Here is a 23,530-nt window from a genome sequence, read left to right as displayed (position 1 = left end):
TCCCAAACCCTAAAAGACCATAAAAATCGACAAAAAAAAAAGAAAAAAAAAAGGGAAAAATCAAAAGAAAAACATATCTACCTGTAATTTGCTTCTTTCCTGATATCCAGAAATAAACGTGCAAAAAATTAGAGAATAAACATAACAATTGGGGAAATCGAGACTTACAGGGCGATTTCGTTGGCTCGGGTGTAAAGCAGAGAGGGTTTGGAGAAAGGAGAGTTCGAGAATATTTATAAACTCTGGTTTCGGTCACCTTTGCGGGCAGCTGATTGGGAAACATTGACCGTTGGATCGGTCAGATCGGACGGCGGGCAGCGGGTTTGGATGTTAGCGGGCAGACCGATGTCGACGAACTTTATGGGAAGTAGCTCGTTGAAGGAAGGATATTGACGGGAATGATCCTCGCCCTTTTCAGAATAACCGTTGAGTCCATGCTTTGGATTCAAAGAATATACCACTTGCCCTTATGAATACTTGGAGAAAAAGTTCTTACTTTTTATTTTGTTATGGGTGTGGTTTATATAAGGTTTTCAAATTAAACAATTGAATAAGGTAGGTCTTTAAATATGGGAATATGTAGTTTTGGCGTCGAAAATTTTTATGATGATTGAAAATTTTGTTTTTATTTTTAATTATAAAAATTAAGGTTTGTTTGGTTCATTTTTAAAAAGAATAAAAAACTTTTGAAAGCGAGTGTTGGTTGATATGAAGTGTTGGAAACGATTATCCTAGTGTATACCTTGTTTCCCCTAAAACCCCAAATTGTGTGAAAAGTATAGCGAACCTCAAGAGATGTGGACAAAGTTTTTAGAGAATAACTCCTCATTGGGTAGTGTGGTACCACCCTTGAGCTTCTTCTATTGATTTAGACCTCCATTCCCATTGATGCCAAAAAAAAAAAAAAACTCCTCACTATTTTCAATGGTTTCTTAAGTGGCGCTTTCCTAATATAGGATATATAAGCTTTTTCCTTTTATTATTATTGGTGTAGTAATAAACTTTCATTATTGGAATCTCTTTGTTTAAAAATTTATAGATCCATTATATAAATCTATCAATGTTTCAAAACCCAGATAGGTGGTACGGATCATTCACCCACATATTTTTGTTAGATTGTTGGATCAGTAAAAATAAATTAAATTAAATTAAAACAGAGATTTATAGGGTGGAGATTTAAAGGGGACTTAAAGCCGCTTTCCTAATATAGGTTTAACACTTTATATAAGCTTTTTCCTTTCATTATTATTGGTGTAGTTTATCTAATAAACTTAAATTATTGGAATCTCTTTGTTTAAAAATTTATAGATCCATTATATAAATCCATCAATGTTTCAAAACCCAAATAGGTGGTATGGATCATTCACCCACATATTTTTGTTAGATTGTTGGATCAATAAAAATAATTAAATTAAATTAAAACAGAGATTTATATGGTGGAGATTTAGAAGGGACTTAAAAATTATTAAATAAGCTTTTTTGGGGAGAACCGGGCCGGGATTCATAACATCTTAAAATTGATTTGATCCCGATCAATTCCCATAGGCGATCCGAATTGGAAATTGCCACGTTTTTAAAACATACACAGCAACAGGTTTCACATTTGACAATTGAGATAATTGCGCCTTCTTTGTACTAAAAATAAAAGGTATCCAATCACCTTTTTAATGTACTCTTCACCCTTATAAATCAACATTTTTCTATTGGTCATCGTCATGTCATTCTCACTTGCATCTACTCAAACTACTTTTCTCTCACCTCTCTCTTTCCCTCACCAACACATTGGATCCAAGAGTTTATTTTATCTTCTCCTTTTAAACCTCAAAATATTTTTAGTTATAGATTAGGCGAAACAAACTCATGGTTGTTGCAATAGCAAAACTCCTACCAAATTGGTGTCCCCTTATTAGATATTTCGAGTTAGGTATTCCCATTCATATTAATTGATTCTTTATATTCATTTGGTAATGCAATACGTGAAGCATAAAGTTTTTGTGAGTTCCTATTTTGCTCTAAATGTGAATCTCTTTGGAGATTCATTTTCAAAGCATCCATTTCACGATTTCACAATCTTGAATTTCTTCTACCACAAAAAAAAAAAAAATTAAATCTTGAAATAGGTTATTAGAAACAAACTTTTAAATGATTTATTTTAATATTTACTTTTTTTTTCATCACCATCGTGGTCGATATTCTCAACCTAATAATTTTCTAATATAGAGTAGAAGTTTTTTTCATCATCATCGCGGTCCAGTCCCTTCTTGTATAGAGCATAAGTTTTTTCTTGGTTCGTACATGGGCTCCATGTACATTTTACCTTACAAAAATATAAACATTGTGAACAATAATATATATATATATATTAAAATTGGTAAAGGGCTTGAACCGGGGCAATCATAGTGCTACTTTGGCTTGGTCCCTATAGGCTAGCCCAAGTCCGGTTCAGCCTGGCTAAAGAGTCCTTGTGCTAGACCAGGCGAGACCTAATAGATCAAAATAAAAATAAAAACACGCCACCTGATGCAAGGAGAAAAATAAACTGAAATAATAAAAAAAAAATTTCTTGAGACAATATATTTTATCTCAAAGTCTGCAAGGGAATTCACCTCAAAAATAAGGTATATAAGGGAACCACTCCAAATAAATCTTATCAATATCAACTTTATTCAACTCTCATTCTTCGATTGGTTTACAATGAGAGATATCTTCCCATTAAATAAACTTCAAGACAAATAACTAACAAGCAACCTATTTGTCTCACATGCATGAACTTTTCCCATCTCTCTCTTCATCTCCCTAGTTTCTCTTTATTTTTTTAGTCTTAGAAGACTTGCTTCCAAAAGATAACCTACCTCTATTTTTATTTTCTCTCTCTTAACCTCAAATGCCATCTATATTTTTCATCCCCTTAACTTTCTATAAATTCAAAATATATATTTTTATATCTAAGTCCCATATCTTTCTTATATTTAAATCCCATTAAATCTCTCACTAAATATATTTAAACCTCTTTAAATCTCTCACTAAATCTCCCGCTTAACAATACGTATAAAAAATCCTACCTCTTTTTACTTAACTTTATCTTTATCCTAACTCAATTAAAAATATAAAAATAAATAAACTCAAAAGTTGTATAATGTAATCCCACAATGCGCTTCTTTTCACTTCTCAAAAGTTGGTAAGGTAGCCCCATCATGTACCTCCTTTTCTTCAATTTCTTCAACACAGTTTGATTCATTTAATGTTTCAAGCCCATCTTAAAGTAAAACACAATGATTTCGGGCTATGACTCACTTGGTTGGATTTTAAACACGTATCTTCTTTTTCATATTTAGTTTTCAAAATTTATTATTTTTTTAAATTTCTTGCACAAGTGTTGCTTTTTGCATCTAGACTTACCTCTTCATATCATTTTTCCTCTTGTTCCAATTATAATCTATTAAAGAAATCTCGAAGACCTAATTCTACACTCTGCTAATGCGTTTTACCAGATCTTCTTTGATTTTATCAAATATTTGATTGAAGCTCTTCATAGCTAGATCATGGATCTGATACCAATTGATGCAGAGAAAAAACTAAACCAGAATAAAAAAATAAAAAAGTCGTTCGTAAAATATACCCCCTATTGCCCAAGGGTTATATTTTTGTGGCACATGCCCCAATTTTTTGGATCTAGGTCGGGCCACCTAGCCAATTACCAGGTCGATACCTACACCTTGATAGGGGCCAGCCAGCATGGGCTGCCTAGCGCAAAAATAGAGCTTGAGTTGGGGCATGGCATGGGCAGGCCTCTCTAGCCGAGTTCAGCCATGACCCTATCCTCACCGTCTAAAGTTTTGACCTTGAGTCACCCGAAGGCCCAAGCGCTGCCTGTTGCTAGGGGTGGCAATGGATCCGAATCTGACCTAGGACCCATTGTGCGAATCAGATTTGGGTCCGGGTACAGGTCAAAAAATTGGATCCTCCAAATATTAGACCTGAACACTATTTGAGTTTGGGTCCAGGTCTGGTTGCATCTAGGTCTGAATATATAAAACATATTTAAATATAGTTGAATATACAAATATTTTAATTTTTAGGTCGGGTTCCGGTCGCATGTTATTTTTCCAGGTCCAGACCCGGTCCAGTCAGACGCGACCCGACCAGACCAGTTGCCACCCCGTCGGCGCCTATTTTCAACAGGTGAGTCCTTCACCACACCAAAAAAACCAAATGTATATCAGGGATTCCCTGCTTTTATTCTGACGTCTTCTCCTTCAAAAGCTGCTGTCACGAGCTCCATGCTTCAGGCCAAATTCGTTAGGTAGCATCCTACACGTGCTCTCTCTTTTCTCCTCTCCTTCTCTCTCGACCCTCTCTTTCTCTCTCTCTCTCTTTCAGTACATCGCAACCCAATCACCCCAACTCTGATCTCCATCCTCTCTCTCTCTTCATCTACTTTGCTACTATTTCTCTCTCATACCGTTTTCTCGGGTTGTGAAGAGTGTAATCCCCATTGCACCCCGTCGCAAAGAAAGATGGAGAATTCCTGGGATTCATGGTTGGACCAAGCGTTGCAGAAGCTGTACTCAACAAAGCTTATCAGAACTCTGAGACCCATTTTCATGGCTCCCCCTTCAAATGGTTATTTAGGAAATGCCGATAAAGTTTTGGGGAATTCGATGTCAGAAGAGCATTTCGAGACGTTTGATGGAATTCAGCCATGGGATAGAGAAGCAGTGGAAGTCGAAATCACCGAATCAACGTTTCAGAAATGGATGAATGAGTTTTCAATCTCAGGCAAGGTCATTTTAAGCTTAGATTAGTTTTAAAATTTGCCCTTCTTGGGCCTATTTTTATTTATTTTTTGTTTGTTTTCTAAGCTCATTGTTTAAGAATGGTTATTGATTAAACCTACTCCCGAATTAATGCGTTTTTTTCTTTTTTTTTTCTCCATTTTTTTATTAAATTTTCTACTCTTCTAGCTTAAGCATGGTGAATGACATCAAATTATTTACCTACTTTTTTTTTTTTTTTTCTGTATTTCTGTTAATTTATAGGTATCACTTTTTTTTTGGGTAAATATTTATAGGTATCACTTTCAAATAGAGAAGTGCTTATTTTTATTGAATTTCGAAAGCAAATGTCAATGTTTTACATGTTGATTTTTGTTTCCTAAGTTTAAATATTGCCAATTTGATTGATTTTCATCTGACTTGTGTTTCTATTGTATTTTTTTTGTTTTCTCATTTTGGGTTTCTATTTGATTATTTAAAGCATAATACTTTCTTTGATCCACTGCCAGTGTTTAGGGACTCGGCTGAGTGGACTCAGAGTTGGCCAACTTAATTGGAGTCGGCTCCTTGCCCAGCCAAGTACTTGGGGTAAAACTCGGGGTTATATAAAAAATATAAAAAATGCAAAAATTATGCTAAGTATAGTCAATGTATAAAATATATAATATGTAACTTTGTATGTTTTTTATGATGGTTTCTAAGTGTTCCTTTTCATATGTCCTATTTTAGTATTTTTCTCTTTTTTTTGGATTTTTCTGAAACGCCTCAAGCTATAAATCAATTTTTTTCTAAATTCTTGTTTTATATATATTTTCGCATTTCTTTGGACTTCTAATGCTGTTTTTTGTTTACTTTAATTTTTACCATTTTTATTTTATTTTAACTTTTTTTTATTTAATTTTTGGGGTTTTTGTGTTCTGTACACTACTTTGGGCATGTCCATTAGACTGGTCCGAGTTACTCGGGTTGGGCACAGCAGGTCCCAAGCCAGAGCCGAGTTCCTATACATTGTTGTTTATTGTTTTTCTATTAACTTTTGAATATTTCTGTGTGCATTATTGTTTGAGAAGGGGCGAATGTTCTCCGTGACATCTTTTCTCTTCAATTCTTCTTTGCATAGTCTCTTGATTAGAAATAAATACTCAGCTGGGATCTCAAACTCTCAATAGTGAAAACCAATTCTCATTTACAAAACACTTGAAAGATTAGGGATCTGCTTGCGTAAGAGGATCAAATAGCTTGATTTACGGTGGTATTCAATCTCCAGCTCGCAAATTTGCTTGCGCTCTGGTAAATAAATAAAAAAAACCAACATGCATGTACAAGGCTGATGTTCATATTATGTAGCATTTGAATTTAACTCTGGATGACATATATTTTGGGTTTTCCCAGTTTCTCTTCCTTCATCTTTGGTGGTCCATGTCCCCTTGCATGGAACTTTCCATATAGGTTCACACACAAATGGATATATATTGATCATCTCCACGGATTTGTGTGGCACAGTTGGAACTATCAAGGTCCTAGAACTAGATTCTCTGCCCATGAATCAGACACTGACATAACATGCTACTAAGGAAACACCGAAATCCTATTTTTCCCCAATCCTTACAATGAAGGAAGTGTTTCAAATTTCATGAAGACATACATTTTGAACCAGCTGAGGACTCCCATTTGGACTTCTGATGGCTACCTACTTATCTAGAGTACGGTCAAAAGTGAGAGTTGGTCCTTCCTATTGGACACCTTTGGGCTGATTGCATAATGCTTGAGTCAAGAATGCTTGTTGCCATTTGGTGTTCTCCCCCAAGTCATTGAGAATTTCAGTCCCCTTGCAGTTTCTTCGCAACTTGGCTACTCCAGGATTTAATGGTGTGATACCCTCTAACTTGGTGTCAAAATTGCAGAATAAGGATACCATTATCATCTAGCTTTTGAAAGCTTGCCCTGATTTGCTCCTCTATTTATGCTTCTTGCCTGCTAGGTTCACTCTTACACAGCTTTTGATTCGTTCAATCTCAAGAAACCTCTTATAGGCTCCAGCCAAGAAGAAAAATCAGTATATCTGGGCCACCTAGCTCATCAATAGCTGAAGGATGATAGCTCATTGTGACTTTGTCCCCACAAGTTCTTTACTGCATCACAGCCAGGTTCAAGCAAGCTCAATGAAATTTAAATTTAATGGCAGTTCATATGTATGTTGGTGACCTCTATTAGTGTCCTCATTGGTGCATGATCACTACTTCCTCAGCCTCTGTAGTGTTTGTGATAACAAGGTGAAGAGCTATTCTCACAGGGTTGCACTTCTACAGGCCATCACCTGGCTACAAATACAGGGCAAGGCCGCATGTATTTAGGTTTGCCCATTGGGGCATATCCATCACATGGCATTTTTCTTGTAATTTTCAGCTCATTTTTGTGATTTGACAATCCATTTGCTTCTCTTTATTGCACATAGGTAAAGAGGCAGTTCCATTCTCTTCATTTCTCAACTGTTGCTCCTCATACCAGTGGTATTTTAGATAATGTACAATACATGTAGCTGAACATTTAAGTAGCTTTTTGCAATTTATTGGTCGAGCTATTTTCTTTGTTGGTTTCCTAGTTTGGTCTTTTCCACGATGGTTTCCTTTGGTACTGCTTCCTCATGCATGTCCCTTACCCTTGTGCTTTGTTTTCAGGGCATGAGGCGTTTGATGTGGAAACACATTTGGATAACAAAGAAGGAGTTTCACCTCGAGATGTTAGAAAGCTCATTCTCTTCTCAGGGAATGATTACTTGGGATTGAGTTCTCACCCAATGGTTAGAAAGGCTGCTGCTAAGGTGCTCATAACAAGTTACTCTGACTTATCAAAAAGAGGCTAAAGAACAAGAAGGAAGAGAAATAAATCCTGTTGCTTCGAAGCCATTTCAATATGAAATGGTATATTAATAGTCCATTTGGGTCATCACATCCATTGTAATGATGGCCATGATGTAGAGAGAGTGGTTCTAGAAAGGAAAGGATCCTAGAGGTCCCACGCGCTCTTCACCACTTCCCATTTCATCTAAGGAAAGGTTTTGGTGAGTCGTCCGACTCACCTATTTTTGTGCGGTCTCCCTCCGGAATATATCTCAGGGATGTATTTTTTTTTATTTTGATAATATCAATCATGGCAATGATCTAAATTTGGATTTTTTCTTCTTTTTTTTTTAAATAAAATATTGTATTTTTAATTCCTTTTCTCGCCGACCATTTTTAACTTTTAGTAGACAACATTTTTTTGACATCCATCTTAGAGATGGACGTTTGATGGACAAGGGACCGCATGGTAAAAGGTGAGTTGGTTGACTCACAAAAACCGTATCCTTCATCTAATGGTGATATCCCTCAATGGATAGTGATGACCTGAATGGTCTCTGATTTTCCATAGCCCATTGGATTGTAGTATGCTTTAGCTTGATTTAGACTTTCATTAGTTAGTTCTACGATCATTTACTGTTACATTTGCAAAATTTCAGGCTGCTCAAGATCATGGGATGGGTCCAAGAGGTTCGGCTTTAATATGTGGTTATACACATTATCATAGAGTGCTGGAATCATCTTTGGCAAGTTTGAAAAAGAAAGAGGTATTGGTTGACGCTTATAGTGATAGCTTCTTGAAGTAAAAAGGTTAACTAAAGGATGAGGTTTTGGTGCTGATGCGATTGCATGCAGTGGCACCTCAAAACTTGCTTGAAAAACCACTTCCAGCACGAAACTCTGCAAATCTATCATTTTCACCTATACGATCGTGGATCTGAATATAAAAGGATTTGAAGCCCTAAAACTGGTCCATCTTGCACGGCTCTTCTGGACCTTCCATTTCAGGTTTCCCTAGATCTGATTTACACCTTTTTTGGAGCTTCAAAATCCCTAGTTTGGGGGGGGGAGAGGAATGGATTTGCAGGTGATCAGGATTTCAGGTTTTCAATCCATCTCCAAGATGGTCTTTGGGGTGCCACCTCATATACTTTCCCTTGATCGAGTCAACATGTGTTTTCCTTGTAATTGAATATTTATTCTTCTAGGTTTCACTTGGAATGCAATTTTTTCTCCCCATCTTCCATAGATTATGCCATCTGATTATAGGTTCTAAGTAATGCAAAGGAAAATGGGAATGTGAGTGTGTGTGCGTGTGCATGCATGTGCATGTGCATGCGAATTGTAGATACATGCTGATTTTCTTATCCTACTTCATTAGGATGCTTGTTTCCTATTTTTTGGCAGCTTATAATTCTTTGTATTGCTCAGATTCATGCGAAATTTTTTTGTTTGGCATCTTTATAGATCCGTTGTTTGGTATGGACTCGTTAAGCCTTCTTAGTTTCACTCTTGTACTCAAATGCTGTCTTCAAGCTTGCATCAATTGGAAGAAGAATTAATGTAGTGTTTAGTTTAGTTCAATGGCACCCTTGTCCATGGGATGGTGATGGTATGAGTGGGACCAACCAGAACAGGACATTGGTTCAGTGGTGGGTCCCACTCACTCATCATCACCGTTCATCCTTTCATTGGATGGTGATGATGCTTATACTATGGTTTTTAATCATCCATTGGACCATGGTGTACTTCTCTTTGGTTTATGCTCAGCTATCAGTTGATATTATCCTTTGCTACTCTCTTTACTACATTAGTCATGTAGACATGGCTTGCTGTTGCAAAAGCTGATATTATATTTGTGTAAATTTTCAGGATTGCCTCCTTTGCCCGACAGGGTTTTCAGCCAACATGGCTGTGATGGCATCGGTAGGAAACATTGCTTCTCTTTTATCTGTTGGTAGGAAACCCTCAAAGAGAGAGAAAGTAGCAATTTTTTCTGATGCTCTAAATCATGCATCACTCATAGATGGAATTCGACTTGTTGAGCGACATCAAGAAGCAGTGGCCTTTGTGTATAGGCATTGTGACATGATCCATCTCGATGGTCTACTGTAAGTCTCTGTCTCTGTCTCTAAATGGATAAATGGATGTCACTGTTTTTACCCCAGTTCAAACCCCACTTTGACATTGAATATTGCAAATACAGCTCCAGTTGCGAAATGGAGAAGAAAGTGGTTGTGTCTGATAGGTAAATCATGTTGCCTGTGTGCGGCTTAGAAATTTTCTGTTTCTTTCTTTCATAGTTTCTATTGGTGTGTGTGTGTGTGTGTGAGAGAGAGAGAGAGGTCTGTGACAGTTCTTGCCATGCTGTTTTGCCCATTATGATGGTTACCATTTTTTACCATGCAGCTTATTTAGCATGGATGGAGATTTTGCACCTATAGCTGAACTTGTGGAGCTTCGCCAGAAGCATAACTTTCTCCTTGTTATTGATGATGTAAGTTGTCCTAGAACCTCACGCATTCATGCTGCCCAAGATACTGATATTTAATTTTCTGCAACTAAGAACATTCATAGACCATTAGGTCATCACCATCCATGAATTACTGGAAGGCAATGGAGAGAGGTTAAGACCCAACATCAGGGTCATTTCCTGTTTTTCTGCATCCCAAGCTTCTTTATCATCGTCCACCATTTCAGTGGATGGTGATGACCTATGGCTTTTCCCTAGTTGATGGATTACGATATGCTTTCCCTTATTATCCCTTGATATGGTTTAATGTGGCCTCCATGATTCCATGTCCTTTTAGGCTCATGGAACACTGATTTGTGGTGAGAATGGAGGTGGAGTTGCAGAGCTGTGTGAGGCTGAAAATTACATCGATATTTGCATTGGTACTTTGAGTAAGGCTGCAGGTTGCCATGGTGGATTTATTGCTTGCAGGTAAATGTAAGCATGAAATTCTATGTTTTTGACGATCACTTTACTTCTGTGTATGTGTGTGTGTGTGTGTGTGTGTGAGAGAGAGAGAGAGAGAGGAAGAGGGCTAATTATGCTGAGGATACCTCTGTGTATGTGTGTGTGTGTGTGAGAGAGAGAGAGAGAGAGGAAGAGAGGGCTAATTATGCTGAGGATATCTCTGATCGGAATTCCCATTTCTCGGCAAACCCCCATACTAATTCTCTGTGAAGCCGTTACCTGGACTCTGTGTGGAACTCCAACTAAATTATAGCCGGATATTCCTGTATTTCACCATGACTCCTTTTTTCCCACCACTATAAAGTATAAACCTTAGCAGCATTTCTGTTAATTTCCGATTATTTTTGGCAGATTACTATGTTGGGCTTGCATGTCTATTAGCTATATTTGACTTGTAAATGGCACCTCAACAGCCAGAAATGGAAACAGCTTATACAATCAAGGGGCCGGTCTTTTATATTTTCAACAGCTCTTCCAGTTCCTGTTGCTGCCGCTGCACATGGTAATATACTTAGGGTTTCAGGTTTTTTCTTTTTGAACTTTTTCACTAAGAGAGATTTCATGCCCATACATGGAGAGATTGATAATTAGACTGAGAATATTGCATGCCAGGTTGTCTATGCGCTACTCTTTACCACATTGCTATCTTGTTCTTGGTTTATTTATTGGGTGCGGTTTGTATAAGGCTGAGGCCCTTAACTATCAAAGTAAGGTGCACGTTCAAATACAATCGAAAGATGCGGTCTAGTACCAAAAATATTTATGATGGCCTAAAAATAAAACATCTCTAATTATAAAATTTAAAGCTTAAAAAATAGTGCACATCAAGCAGATCTATGAACACTTGATAATCTTAAAAATTGATAGTCTAGATAATGCATTACAAGATGCATTATTCCAAGACTTGGAGTCCATTTTTTTTAGGCCCATGTATCTCAAGGTCAAGATGATCGGATTTGAGCATCGAAAAACTTTTCCTAGTGATTTTTTGAGGTGCGCCTTAATTTGATTTTTTGGGCCTCAACCTTATATATTTTTCTTCTGAAAGACATTGGTACTTAAGTCGGTCTCCTAGTTTTTTGCTTTAATCTCCTTTACTTTGATCAGGCACTTTGTTGCTCTAATCATACTTACTCAACTTTGGCCTGATAAAAGGATTTGCATAACCTTGCAGCTGCTATTACTGTAGCGAGAAAGGAGAAATGGCGACGAAAGGCTATCTGGAGTAGAGTGAGAGAATTCACTTCCTTGACTAACATGCCAGTTTCGAGCCCCATTATTTCACTGATTATAGGAAATGAAGAATCGGCACTTCTAGCCAGCAGGTTCTTCCATTCAATTTATTTAACTTCCCTTTCGATTATATTATTGTTTCCAAAAATCACTGGTATTGTTACATTAAATTGTTGTTCCAAAAATCATTGATATTGTTAACAAGGTGAGACTGTCGGAATTGGATTCTCATGGAATGGCCCAAAAAATATTATGACCATCATAATTATGTGGTGTCTCATTTTTTCTGCATGCAGGCATATGCTGAAATCTGGTTTTCATATTACTGCAATTAGACCTCCCACTGTCCCTTCAAATTCATGCAGGTAAGGGATTCATGCTATTTTTTCTTCCGTTAACTGGACTCTTTTTATGTATATGATTTGTCAATCTGTTGCTTATAGATGAATTCCTGTCAATTCACAATGAATTTCGTGACACTTAAATTTTTTCTCACAATTTTTAATGTCCACTAACAATCTTGTTCAAAGTCAATAATTTATCGATGGCATGTTCTCTAAGAAGTCTCTCTGTGATGGTGCATGCATGTAATGCATAAGAGTCGTGGTATACTTTTCCTTATAAAGAAGGTATATGATGAGCAAATATTGTATAGGGCACTCCTAAAGGTATTCACAGTTCATTACGTCGATTATCATCATCATCATAACCTTTTTCAATTAATTGGAGTCAGCTACGCGAATCCTAGTCTATCATTCTGCTCTATTATGGGCCATTACTGCGATAGATTATTAGAAATTAACCATAGTGAGGTTCACTCAGACATTCATCTAAGTATATAATTAATCTCTGCTCCCCATGATCAAGAATGGACGGTGGATGTTGCTATGGAGTACCATATACTATTTGAATTATGCTAAACTTTTGGACTGTAAGAATTATCATATAAATAAGCATGTGTTTTCTTTTACAGGTTGCGGGTGACATTAAGTGCGGCGCATACATCGGATGATGTGAAGGCTCTCTGTAATGCGCTTTTCATGTGCGTTGATTTTTCATGCGCCAACAGCATTACAAGTTCCAACTTATTGAATTTGAATTACGTTGCACATGAAGAAACTGAAGATAGAGCATTTCTCTCCCAGAATGACATGTTAAGAGCCAAGCTCTGAGATGTCAACACCTCTCTCTCTCTCTCTTGCTAGTTGCGAAGCTGTGAGATGTCAATCTCTGTGTGTGTGTGTTTTGTTCGGATGATATTTTTGGGAAATCGATTGATCGGGCTTTTTTCTTCGGCCAAGATGGTTACATTACCCCTTTCTGATAAAAAATTCAAAGCATGTGTGTGCATGCAGAGATACTTCAGTGCAATGTATTTTTTGTTCTTTTTTTTTTTTTTGTTTACATCAAGGTTTGAAAACATGGTCTGATGACCTGGATTGCTCCTCTAGAAAATTGGATCATACCGGTGGAAAACAGCGCTCTGACCAAGTGAACCATCAAATATTGTTTTATGAAAAGGAAAAAATTAAAAAATTATTAGAAAATAAAATGAGCCGATTCTCAGACAGAACTAGTCGCTTTTCAATATTTAGGCAAAAGTTGACTGGCTTCAATGATTCCCAATCCAAATCAGCTGGTTTCGACTAATTTGAATATGCCGGTTGTGATCCAGTTTGCCGATTTTTAAAACCTGATTTAAATCAATCCTGTGCTAAAATAAGTCAACCGCCCCAACTAAGTATTCCCATCTATGCTAACGAAATCAACTTTGCTTCCAAAATATCCAGCGAGTACCTTAATTTAATTTATACCAGATGGCACTTCCCATCTGTGATAGACGCTTTTCAAACATAAGTTAGTTGCCAAAGGCAAATTTGAGATGCAACAACCTTATTAGGATTTGACTGGTCATCAAACTAGTGGAAGGTTTTGTCGAAGTTAAAACTGGTCCAACTATTGGCCAATTGGTTGGACCAATTTTTTATTTTTTTTATTTATAACAGAAGATGTAATAGTTTAAAATCTAAAATATATTAATTTTTTTTACCATTAGTTGGTTGAACCAGCCACTCGTTTGACAAGCCAAAACTAGTTGACCATGAATTTTAACTAGTTTTCGAACAAACCTAGCTTTTTACCTTGAATTAGACTGCAAAAGCATAAGTTGGTGGCCTGGGTCTGGTCTTGACAACTATGGCATGCAGTCTGCTGCTCCCAAGAAATTTTACACTCTCCCTCATGCAAAGAACTGCTTTGGCACAATTTCTTAACCTGAAATTTCCATTTTAAAATCAAAAAACGAATATTTAAAAAAACCCAAATGATTTCCTGCTCCTGTGAAGCATATTCCAGTCCCAAGAATATGTTTAGGATCCCAAATTTTGGGGATGAAACATCTTGAACCTAGCAACTACTGCCAAGAAAGACAAAAAATGCAAGAAGTATTCAAGAACTTGAATTTCTATTTCTTTTCTAATAATAATTTAGGTAGATCCCAAAATTTGAATTATCTGAACTTGATGTTTTGTACATTGACAAATTTCTTCAAAAAGTTTATTTGAGGTACCAAACACCTAGACCGACTAACCATCCAAAGTTTGAAGTCTATGTCAGTATGTGATTTTCTCCAGGCACCTTTAAAATGCATTTTGAAATTCCTATTTAGTTTGGTCGCTAAGATGAATCCCCAAACTTTGGTTCTTATGGAAACAAATATTCATTTTGTTTCTGACCCTAAATAGTTGAAATAAGACTATGATGATGATGATATTTTACTCCCGCTGGAGTACAATATCTATTACTCCCTTGGGTAGCCTAGAATTAATTTTAGGACCCCAAATTTTAAAGATACAACCACCTCAACCCATGGATTAACCCCAATAAATAAATTTCCTAATTGTATCATCTATATGCACCAGAGAAAAATAATGTCTCAAGATTGGATAGACACCATCCAATTTTAAATCATGAGATCTAAGTACCAGAAAAACTCAAATTTTAGTTTTTTTTTTTTTTTAGAATAATCATCTCATCATTCTTAAGTGGTTCCCAAAATTTCTGATCGACAAAACCCTTCCAAGTAGGTCTTCTGACTGAGGGAGTAGAGGTAAAACTATGCTCCTGAGGGAACAGTATACGTCCCCCCTTTATAATATAAACGCAGGAAAGGTGGGGTCACCAACTTCAATGCGGATAGTTATTACCAAATGGAAATGCAACCAAAAGTAATATCCAATGGAAAAGAGAAATATTTACGTCTGAAAGTTCAGTAATCTAAGCAAATCACAATATTGTGAACTTTCTTAGCATGCACAAAACAAGCCCTTACCTCCTATTGCAAAATACTTTTGAGCATGGTTGCCTTTCATGGTTTACTACAAAAGTTGATGCAAATAGAGCACACAGAAGGGGACAATCCGTCCAACATAATCAGACTCAGTTCATAGTTAGAAATCACACCCCTCAGCTCAAATTGAATCTGCAACCATGGTTCACTTACTACCACACATGGATTACTTGCAAACATAATAAAGACAATTCCTCTCTCTCTCTCTCTCTCTCTCTCTCTCTCTCTCTCTCTCGCTATGTATAATATATACAATATATATTTACATATATGTTAGGCATCAGGAATCAACACAACAGACCCAGAGGTCTTTCTTGATTCAAGGTCAGCATGAGCTTGGGCAGCCTGTGAGAGTGGGTAAGTGCGATTTATTCGCACCTTTAGAGTCCCCGACTCAATGTTTGTGAAGAGCTCACTGGCTGTTTTAAGCAGCTCGTCATGAGTCTGGTTGTAGTGTGAGAGTATCGGTCTTGTGAGAAAGAGAGACTTCTTGGCAAGAGTTGGTAGATGGACAGGGTCAGGGAAGCCAGATGACTGGCCATAGTTCACCATGTAACCACGATACTTCAAGCACTCGATTGAACCCTGTGGGCATGGAGAGAGAGAGAGAGAGAGAGAGAGAGAGAGGGAGAGAGAAAAAATATAATGAGCTCACTACATTATGTACTGGGAGAGTAGAGTGGATAACTGGATGCACAACAGAATTTGAAAAAGACAAGCTTTAAAGAAAAAACACTCAGAAGACGTACATTTACAGCAATACAAGCACTAAAAGGCCTGCTTAATACAGAGCCATGCGTGCACTTTTTTGTTTGGATAGGTGTCATCGGATGCAATAAGTAAAAGATCTCAGAAAATGTGAATGCACAACACACAGAAGAGAGAGAGAGAGAGAGAGAGAGAGAGAGTCTGACTTTAACTTTGGATATTCCATATTCGCCAGAACTTAAAAGACCAGTCTATATCACTTAAGCAAGGATGAGTGAACTTGAGCCCTAAAATTTTACCTCGAAGGTGTCTTTTCCAACTGCATCATAAACCACATGGACTCCTTCACCATTAGTTATCTTCTTCACTGCAGAAACAAAGTCTTCCTTTGTGTAGATTATGGGGTAATGGCATCCATCTTCAGAGGCTTGGGCCGCCTTCTCTTCGCTCGATACAGTCCCAATAACAGTGGCACCAAGAGCATTGGCATACTGACACAATAGAGATCCAACCCCCCCAGCTGCTGCGTGGACAAGAACCGTGTGTCCCTTTTCTACCTGTGATTCCGTGTTTACAGACATAAACATGAGAGAGAGAGAGAGAGAGAGAATTCCTCCCACATCTACTAGAAACTGCAATTAAGTGCATCATTGTTGACTGCTTATAGGTCTATAAATTCTCAGTACTCAATTAATACAATGGAAATTTATTAAAAATGCTATTTAACTATCAAAATTTTAAAATACCCCTGCATATTTTATGTATATGCCCAAGTCTTGAGAGCATGCAGTGTATTTTAATTTTATGTTCTTGTCTATACATCAAATTAAGTTCAAATTTAGGGAATGGATTCTTCAAACCATCACATTGGTAAAAAAATATAAAAAAATATTTAAAAAATAAAATAACTGACATACCCCTAAAACTTTGAAATTCGTAAGGGTATGTTGATATTTTTTATTTAATTTAATCATATTTTAGAATATTTTTCGCAAATGCATTGTGGTGATAAATATGGATGACCAAATTTGATCTTAATCAGATATATAGAAAAAAAAAGAATAAATTGAAATACAATATTCACCCTAAAAAAGTGTGACTCAAGCATATACGCCATATATGGGATTATCTTTAAATTTCAAGAATAAAAGGGGGTTTTTCTCTAAATACAATTCCTATCTGACACAGGGTTACAATCCTTCAGTAATCACTGGGGGCAAATGAGCCATATGATCTATATTATGTTAATATAAGTGCCCTCTATAGAATTATAGACCAGCCGACACCAAATAGGTGGGACAAGGCTAGGATGATGATCATAATATAGAATTATAGACCATTTCATAGTATCTTATCTATGAAATACAAAACACAGGTTACACACAAGTTACTGTCATTACATGAGAGACACATAGCATTCATCATGATTGCTATATGATAGATATGGAACAAACTTTGCACTTGGCACCCTGCCTGATAAGAGCATTGACGATTGTAGCACAATATCCCACGATGGAATCCCACAAAATGATAAACATACATGCATGTGAAAGTGCACATGAACACAAGCACACACATGCGTGCCCTAATGTTTGCAACTTCACAACCCCTATGGTGCAAAACTTTTGAGTAATCCAAGGAAATCTGACGGTAAATTTACAGAGAAACAGGAAAGCATTTAGAGTGTATTATGGGATGCTCCATATTTCCCCAAATCTACACAGAGGTCCCACTTTGTCACCTTTTTTCTATTTTTTTCAATTTTGCACCTGGTCCGATGTTTGCAACATCGAATCAAACTTTTAATCTTATTTTTTCTATGTTTTTTAATTATGTGACTGTCCAATAACTTGGGGGTCAATTTGAGGTTGGTCGATGTTTCAAACATCGGACTGCCTAGACTTTTTGCTCTCTTCCCCCGTTTTGGGTCGGTCCAATGTTTCAAACATCGGACTGGAATATTGTTCTTATTATTCCTTTGGTACTCTTGCCTGTTTTTTTCTTTTTTTTTAAGTAGCTAGTCAGATATTTCAAACATTAGACCAGCTTTTTCCTACCTTTTTTGAGAGAGAGTTCATCTCAAGGCTTGAGAGGGAGTTTTAATGCTGAGAGAGAGAGAGAGAGAGAGAGAGAGAGAGAGAGAGAGATCTAAACTTTGGACTAAGAAAGTGGGAGGAACCCAAATAAAAGACAAGGACAAGAAGAAGATGTGGGTCACGTCATCATGCATGATGTGGGCATCCTTGCTGCCTGCCACACTCATCAATCCATCCATGGCCATGCACATAAACCGCCCTCATAAAAAACTATTGCATGTAAACCCAAGGAAACTGCCAGTCCAATTTTTGAAGCATCGGACTGACTTCTTTAACTAAGAAAAAAAAAAGGCAGTCCAATGTTTCAAACATCAGATTGCTACTAAAAGGAATAAAAAGAACAATGTTGTGGTCCAACGTTTGAAACATTGAACTGACTCAAAACAAGGGAAGAGGTGTACAATGGGGTTGTCCGATGCTTGGGTCATTGAATAGCCCAACTTTAAGGCAGTCTAATGTTTGATACATCGAATCGACCCCAAATTCATTCCCAGGCTATGGGATAGGCGTACAATTCAAAAAAATAAAAAAAATAACATAAAAAATCAGTCCAACATATACAACATCGACCTGGGGCAAAACTGAAAAAAAAATAAAAATAGCGACAAAGTAGGACTTCCACATACATTTGGGTAAAATATGGAGCATCCCATAATACTACGAACGTTTCCCAGTTCTCCATAAATTTCCCAAATTTGAAAGACAAATTATAAGCATATATAAATGGGAAAGTACATGAGCAGTCCATCATCCAATCTTGTTGATGAGAGTTGGAGATCAGCCATAGCAAGGCAAAAATCCATGTGGGCCCACTCCAATTAATCTCCAACTATTTATCACAAGGAACAGATTTAGATATAGCCTTGGAGTACCATGTAACATAGCCCATTGGATTATAGTACATCTTCCCCATCTAAAGCATCCGTATTGGAATACATGCTGTGATTTAAGATTCAGGCTGCGGATTTTTTGGTTAAGGTGTTGAAGATTGCAACATTACATCCCAAGTTCGAATCCTACAATGATCCATATGGTCATGGTCAGTCGAAGGGTCATCACCATCCCATCAATAGTTTGGATGCTGACTGAGGGAGACTTGGTACCACCAAACATGTCAATAATCCAATTATACAGCTCGATCTCCCTCATGAATATACTATTATTATAAGAAGAAAGTTTATATAAGGTCGCAACTTATACTATAGAAGTAAGGTGCGGCTCAAAATCCCAGAAAAAAGTGTGTTCTGAAGTTGAAAAACCTTCCAATTAATCATCTCGAAAGAAAAAAAAGAATGTCTAGTCCTAAAAATAGTGCACCTTGTGACAAGTTACCTAAACTGCCTATTTTCAAGATTTTCAAGTGTTTATAGATTTGCTCAATCTGTAGCGTTTTTAGAATTTTAAATTCATAATTAGGATTGAACATGGATTTTCAAGCTATCGTAAAGTTTCCGCAATGGAACTACATCTTCTGGCAAAATTCAGAGGGGTGCCTTAGTTGTATAGTATAAGCATACAGACCTCACCCTTATTATAATCATACATATCATAATAAACTTTCCCAGAGTGATATAGATGTTGAAACTAACCTTAAAGCAACGCTGAACAAGGACCTGAGCGGTCATACCCTTGGTCGTAACAGCAGCTGCAACCATAGGATCAATAGAAGGTGGAATGGGCACCACAATACTTGCAGGAAGGACTTGTTCTTCAGCATAGGCACCCCTTGGACAACTACAGGCAACCGAGTCCCCTACTTGCCAATCTGTTAATCCAGGACCCACAGCTGTTACCACTCCAGCTGCCTCTACACCTGCCAACAAAAACCATGAGATACTATCACGCGTTTTGGTTGAGAGAGAGAGAAAGAGAGAGAGAGTGCATTTCAGAAAACTGAATGCATCATATTTTTATGGGAAACACTACGATACCTTCAACATAGGATACGATATATATCGGTTATGAAACAATACTCCTATGTGGTGGAGTTTTTTAGAACTGATGAAAAGTTTTAGACGCAACAAAACATTAACTTGCTACAAACAATTTTGACAAGACATGTTCTATGTCAATAGTAAGAGGTAGAAGGCAATAGTCTATGGTAGTTGTTGCAAGCATTTAATGTCCCAGTGGGTATGCCACAACCAGGTGGGTAATGCGACACCCTCGAATTGTTACCAGGATGACAATATGCCATCTAGAGGCACTGCACCAATCCGTGTGTATGTGTGTCCTTGTGTGTCAGGGAGAATTTTGTGAACTATAAATATATCGGAAGCAGTTTTAAGTGGTAATTGATCAGTGTAATAAAGTTGTTAGCATAACCATGTTTACCAAAACAATAGTATTGCATGCTACCCAAAACCAAATAAACAAACAAATTACACCTCTTGCATACTGTTGAATTTATCATAACTTGCTAGACAACCGAGAAAGCCACAACACATGCTATTATTCATTTTTACAAGGATGTACTTTGTGATAAAGTACATTGATTGAGCAGATCCATGTGAGCAAAATAAACTTTAAACTTGGGCAGCATAAGAAGATTTGACCGAGAATCAGCAGTATTAAGGGGGGGGGGAAATAAAAAAAACCTAAAAAGTCAGCAAACAGTTCTACAATATACAAAATGATTGACATTATCAATCCGAATGAAAAATTAGTTTGCCCTTTTTCTTAAGGGTTACTCTAACAACAGAACTACAGAAGTACCTGGAACAAAAGGCAAGTCTGTCTTGTAAATTCCTTTGCGGTAATAGGTGTCAATGAAGTTCAAACCAATAGCTTTGTTTTTAACACGAATCTCGCCTTCCTTAGGCTCCCCTATTTCCACATCTTCCCATTTAAGGACCTGCGATCATATGACCAAACTTAACTTTGAACTAGTTCTTTCTCAGTAGATTTGGCATTTTAGAGGTAAAATAAAAAATAAGATTGCAAAAATTGATTCAAGGCAGACAGAGAGCAGAAATTGAGGTTGAACTCTAAACAAATAAACTCCTTGTTGGAAACAAGGCTTCTGTCATCAACCAGAGCTTCATTTGGTCAGAAACGAAAAGGTGAAAGAAAACGAAAATATAAATATAACATTAAGTATCATTCATCTAATCCAACATGATATTCTTGCTTGTAGTTGACCAGTCATTTAACTCTATGATGCACACCTGCTTGAAAATGGGTGTCCTAATTCCTACCTACATCCTGTACTTCACAAACATATGTAAAAATCAGAAAAAGGAGATGAGGAATTGTATGGTATCATTCGTTAAAGTAAAATAGCATAACTATACTATAGTGCAGATGGATTTCTTGTTATATCAACAACTTTCTGGAAACAAAGATGCATTCTATAATTCATAATTCCTACCTAAACAAATTAAACCCAGATCAACTGTTCAAATAACCGAATAACAATCTGATGTACTGATGAGGCACACCAATTATCCACATTATGGACAGCTTTGTACCACCATTATGTGTTTAATGACATGTTAAAGAGTTTCTGCTAAAATAACATTGTACTAGCGTTAAAAAGAATCTAAAAAATTGTAAAAAAGCACCCATCAATGTAAAATAGCAAAAGAACAAAAACTTAGTTAGAAGAAGATCAAGAAATAGGAAAAAACAAGGACGACAAGATCAAGAAACCTTGCTGGTAGGAGGGGTTGTTACAACTAAGCAAAAAGAGTGCATTGACATATAAAGAAATTAAGCAAGCTGATATGGTAGTCCCTTGTTCTATATATGACACAACCAAGACATTCAATGCTGTGTCGGCCACTAGATGTTTGAATTACTCTGAGGAAAGTGGGAAACCTAAACAAAGAAGCTCACTACTTCATTGTAATTGAGGCCAAATTGTGGGAAATAAATATCCGCTAAACAAATGAATATTCGGAGTAATTAATAAGTGATCGAGGCACTATGGTGCTCCATCAAGTCAGGATACAGGGATCCAAGTGGACAACGCAGCATTGAAAGGCACTTGGAGCACCATATTGTTCAATCGAGTGTTTGAAGTATCGTGGTTACATGGTGACCTATGGCACCATGTTGCTCTACGGTGCTTGAGGAATTTTAACAATAAAGTCTTGAACAGTTAAACAAATGATGTTCTTGACATTTGTTAAGCATACGAGGGATTAAGCTTAATATCTGGGAAAAGCAAGATAAAATGATGTTCTTGACATTTATTAAGCATGCGATGGATTTGCAGGGTGTTTCTCTAACGACTACACTGGCCAGTGTTAAAGTCTTCAAAAACAAAGCGGAGAGAGAGAGAGAGAGAGAGGGGGGGGTGGAGGTGTTGAAATAAATAATATAAAAAGGCAATCTGAAAGTTTTTCAAGAGAAACTAAGATCCAAGCGACTAGAGAAACTAGAAAAAATACACTTTATTGAATAAGCAAAGGTAAAGCAATTAAGGATAAAAAGAATATTAAAAAGAGCCAAAATTACCATGGAAACAATCACTACCTATATAAATAGGATTACTGAATATAAAATGGAAAAAAAAAAGGGGGCCATAAACACTAGAATAATCAATTCGTAGAAAGAAAAAAAACAAAACCCAAAAAAGTAAATTCAGCAAATAATTGTAAAACGAGTCAAATAAACGAAAATTCACGTAGAGAGAAGAAAACCCATTTTCCAATAGCAATGAAAACTACAGTAAACCATCAACCTGAAACACAGAAGATCAGTCTAAAATACTGCCAAAACAGATCAGTCTAAAGACTATAAACTACTTCCAATCAAACAATATGAAAACATGTAAAGAAGCTACAAGAGAACCAACAATTCCTCAGAGAGAAGCATAAATTGGTGCCGAGAAAAGTATTTGCAGATTGAATAACACAAATAAAACAGTACAAGTTAAAGAAAAAATGCTTGCCTCTGGCCCTCCAGTCTCATAGATTCTAATAGCTTTAACCATGGTGGCAAATGCTTTCAGAAGCTTCAGTGAAAGATGGACACTTTTGGTCTAGAGAAACAAATCAGGCTTAGACCTAAGCTACCAAGTTTGCTGTAAGGAACTGTGATCACCTTGTATAAATGACGTGTATACAACCCCGTTTTATAAAAAATTTTATTTTTTTGAAATCTTTGAAGATTTTTTTTTATAAGAGAGCATTTACCTAATGTACAATGAAGTCACAATTATTGATAACGATGTTAAATTTGATTGTTTGGATGTGTTATAAAGCTTGATCAATGGAATAGATGCAGCCCCCAATTTTACATTCATCACGATTAATACGTTCTAACCTCTTCGTATAATATTCTCTTCGTATAATATTCTTTTTTTAAAATTACTTAAGAATTTTGAGTTTTTCAAAATATCTTAAAAAATCACTTTTTAATAGAATCTATGTAATATCTTTGGTAAAAAACACATTTTTTAAAAATTATTCCCTGTAACTTTACTTTTTTATTAAATTAATTATTGAATTTTGATTCAAAGATACGTATATTAATAGTGGGAGCAAATTAAGAATATTGATTTAACAAAAAATTTTATAAAAAAATTCATCATCGAGTTCTTT

The 23,530-nt window shown here is 36.5% G+C and overlaps 2 protein-coding genes and 1 long non-coding RNA gene across 9 annotated transcripts; 2 read left to right on the top strand and 1 right to left on the bottom strand.

Annotated features, from left to right (window-relative positions):
* The first annotated feature begins 4,451 nt into the window (after window positions 1-4,451).
* BIOF (biotin F) lies at window positions 4,452-13,199 on the top strand. Of its 7 annotated transcripts, none has more exons than XM_088856238.1 (12): window positions 4,452-4,779; window positions 7,454-7,596; window positions 8,275-8,382; window positions 9,488-9,541; window positions 9,642-9,726; window positions 9,822-9,863; window positions 10,025-10,112; window positions 10,426-10,559; window positions 11,009-11,097; window positions 11,770-11,920; window positions 12,125-12,193; window positions 12,802-13,199. In XM_088856238.1, the coding sequence occupies exons 5-12, from the start codon at window positions 9,704-9,706 to the stop codon at window positions 12,998-13,000; spliced, it is 795 nt and encodes a 264-aa protein (XP_088712364.1). In that variant the 5' UTR covers window positions 4,452-4,779; window positions 7,454-7,596; window positions 8,275-8,382; window positions 9,488-9,541; window positions 9,642-9,703; the 3' UTR covers window positions 13,001-13,199. The 7 variants fall into 7 exon arrangements, 4 of the variants coding, with proteins under 4 accessions (XP_088712364.1, XP_088712365.1, XP_011621169.1 ...); XM_088856239.1 differs by having other exon boundaries at window positions 7,454-7,836; XR_016047983.1 differs by having other exon boundaries at window positions 9,488-9,726; window positions 10,947-11,097.
* LOC148778942 (uncharacterized) lies at window positions 6,168-6,798 on the top strand. The gene is made up of 2 exons (XR_016047986.1): window positions 6,168-6,644; window positions 6,757-6,798. It is a non-coding gene; the product is annotated as an uncharacterized LOC148778942 (long non-coding RNA).
* A 1,930-nt stretch (window positions 13,200-15,129) lies between the features above and the next one.
* On the bottom strand, window positions 15,130-23,033 carry LOC105420194 (uncharacterized). The gene is made up of 5 exons (XM_088856240.1): window positions 22,879-23,033; window positions 20,697-20,835; window positions 19,571-19,794; window positions 16,185-16,442; window positions 15,130-15,762 (listed from the first exon to the last, which is right to left on the bottom strand). The coding sequence occupies exons 1-5, from the start codon at window positions 22,918-22,920 to the stop codon at window positions 15,451-15,453; spliced, it is 975 nt and encodes a 324-aa protein (XP_088712366.1). The 5' UTR covers window positions 22,921-23,033; the 3' UTR covers window positions 15,130-15,450.
* Between the last annotated feature and the right edge of the window lie 497 nt (window positions 23,034-23,530).

Source organism: Amborella trichopoda, chromosome 13, assembly GCF_054954075.1.
Source record: "Amborella trichopoda isolate Santa Cruz 75 chromosome 13, AtrichopodaSantaCruz75HAP2 v2.0, whole genome shotgun sequence".
NCBI classification, from domain to species: domain Eukaryota; kingdom Viridiplantae; phylum Streptophyta; class Magnoliopsida; order Amborellales; family Amborellaceae; genus Amborella; species Amborella trichopoda.
The sequence above is the reverse complement of the archived record's forward strand: the minus strand, read 5'-3'. Positions and strand labels throughout refer to the sequence as shown.

Excerpts from the sequence above, each read along its gene's own strand:
- LOC105420194 (XM_088856240.1), bottom strand. The coding sequence starts at position 22,920 with ATGGTTAAAGCTATTAGAATCTATGAGACTGGAGGGCCAGAG. Across the intron at positions 20,836-22,878 it reads ATGAGACTGGAGGGCCAGAG|GTCCTTAAATGGGAAGATGT; the intron begins GCAAGCATTTTT and ends ATATGATCGCAG. Across the intron at positions 15,763-16,184 it reads TTGGAAAAGACACCTTCGAG|GGTTCAATCGAGTGCTTGAA; the intron begins GTAAAATTTTAG and ends CCATGCCCACAG.
- BIOF (XM_011622867.3), top strand. The coding sequence starts at position 4,518 with ATGGAGAATTCCTGGGATTCATGGTTGGACCAAGCGTTGCAGAAGCTG. Across the intron at positions 9,727-9,821 it reads ATCCATCTCGATGGTCTACT|CTCCAGTTGCGAAATGGAGA; the intron begins GTAAGTCTCTGT and ends TTGCAAATACAG. Across the intron at positions 9,864-10,024 it reads AAAGTGGTTGTGTCTGATAG|CTTATTTAGCATGGATGGAG; the intron begins GTAAATCATGTT and ends TTTACCATGCAG.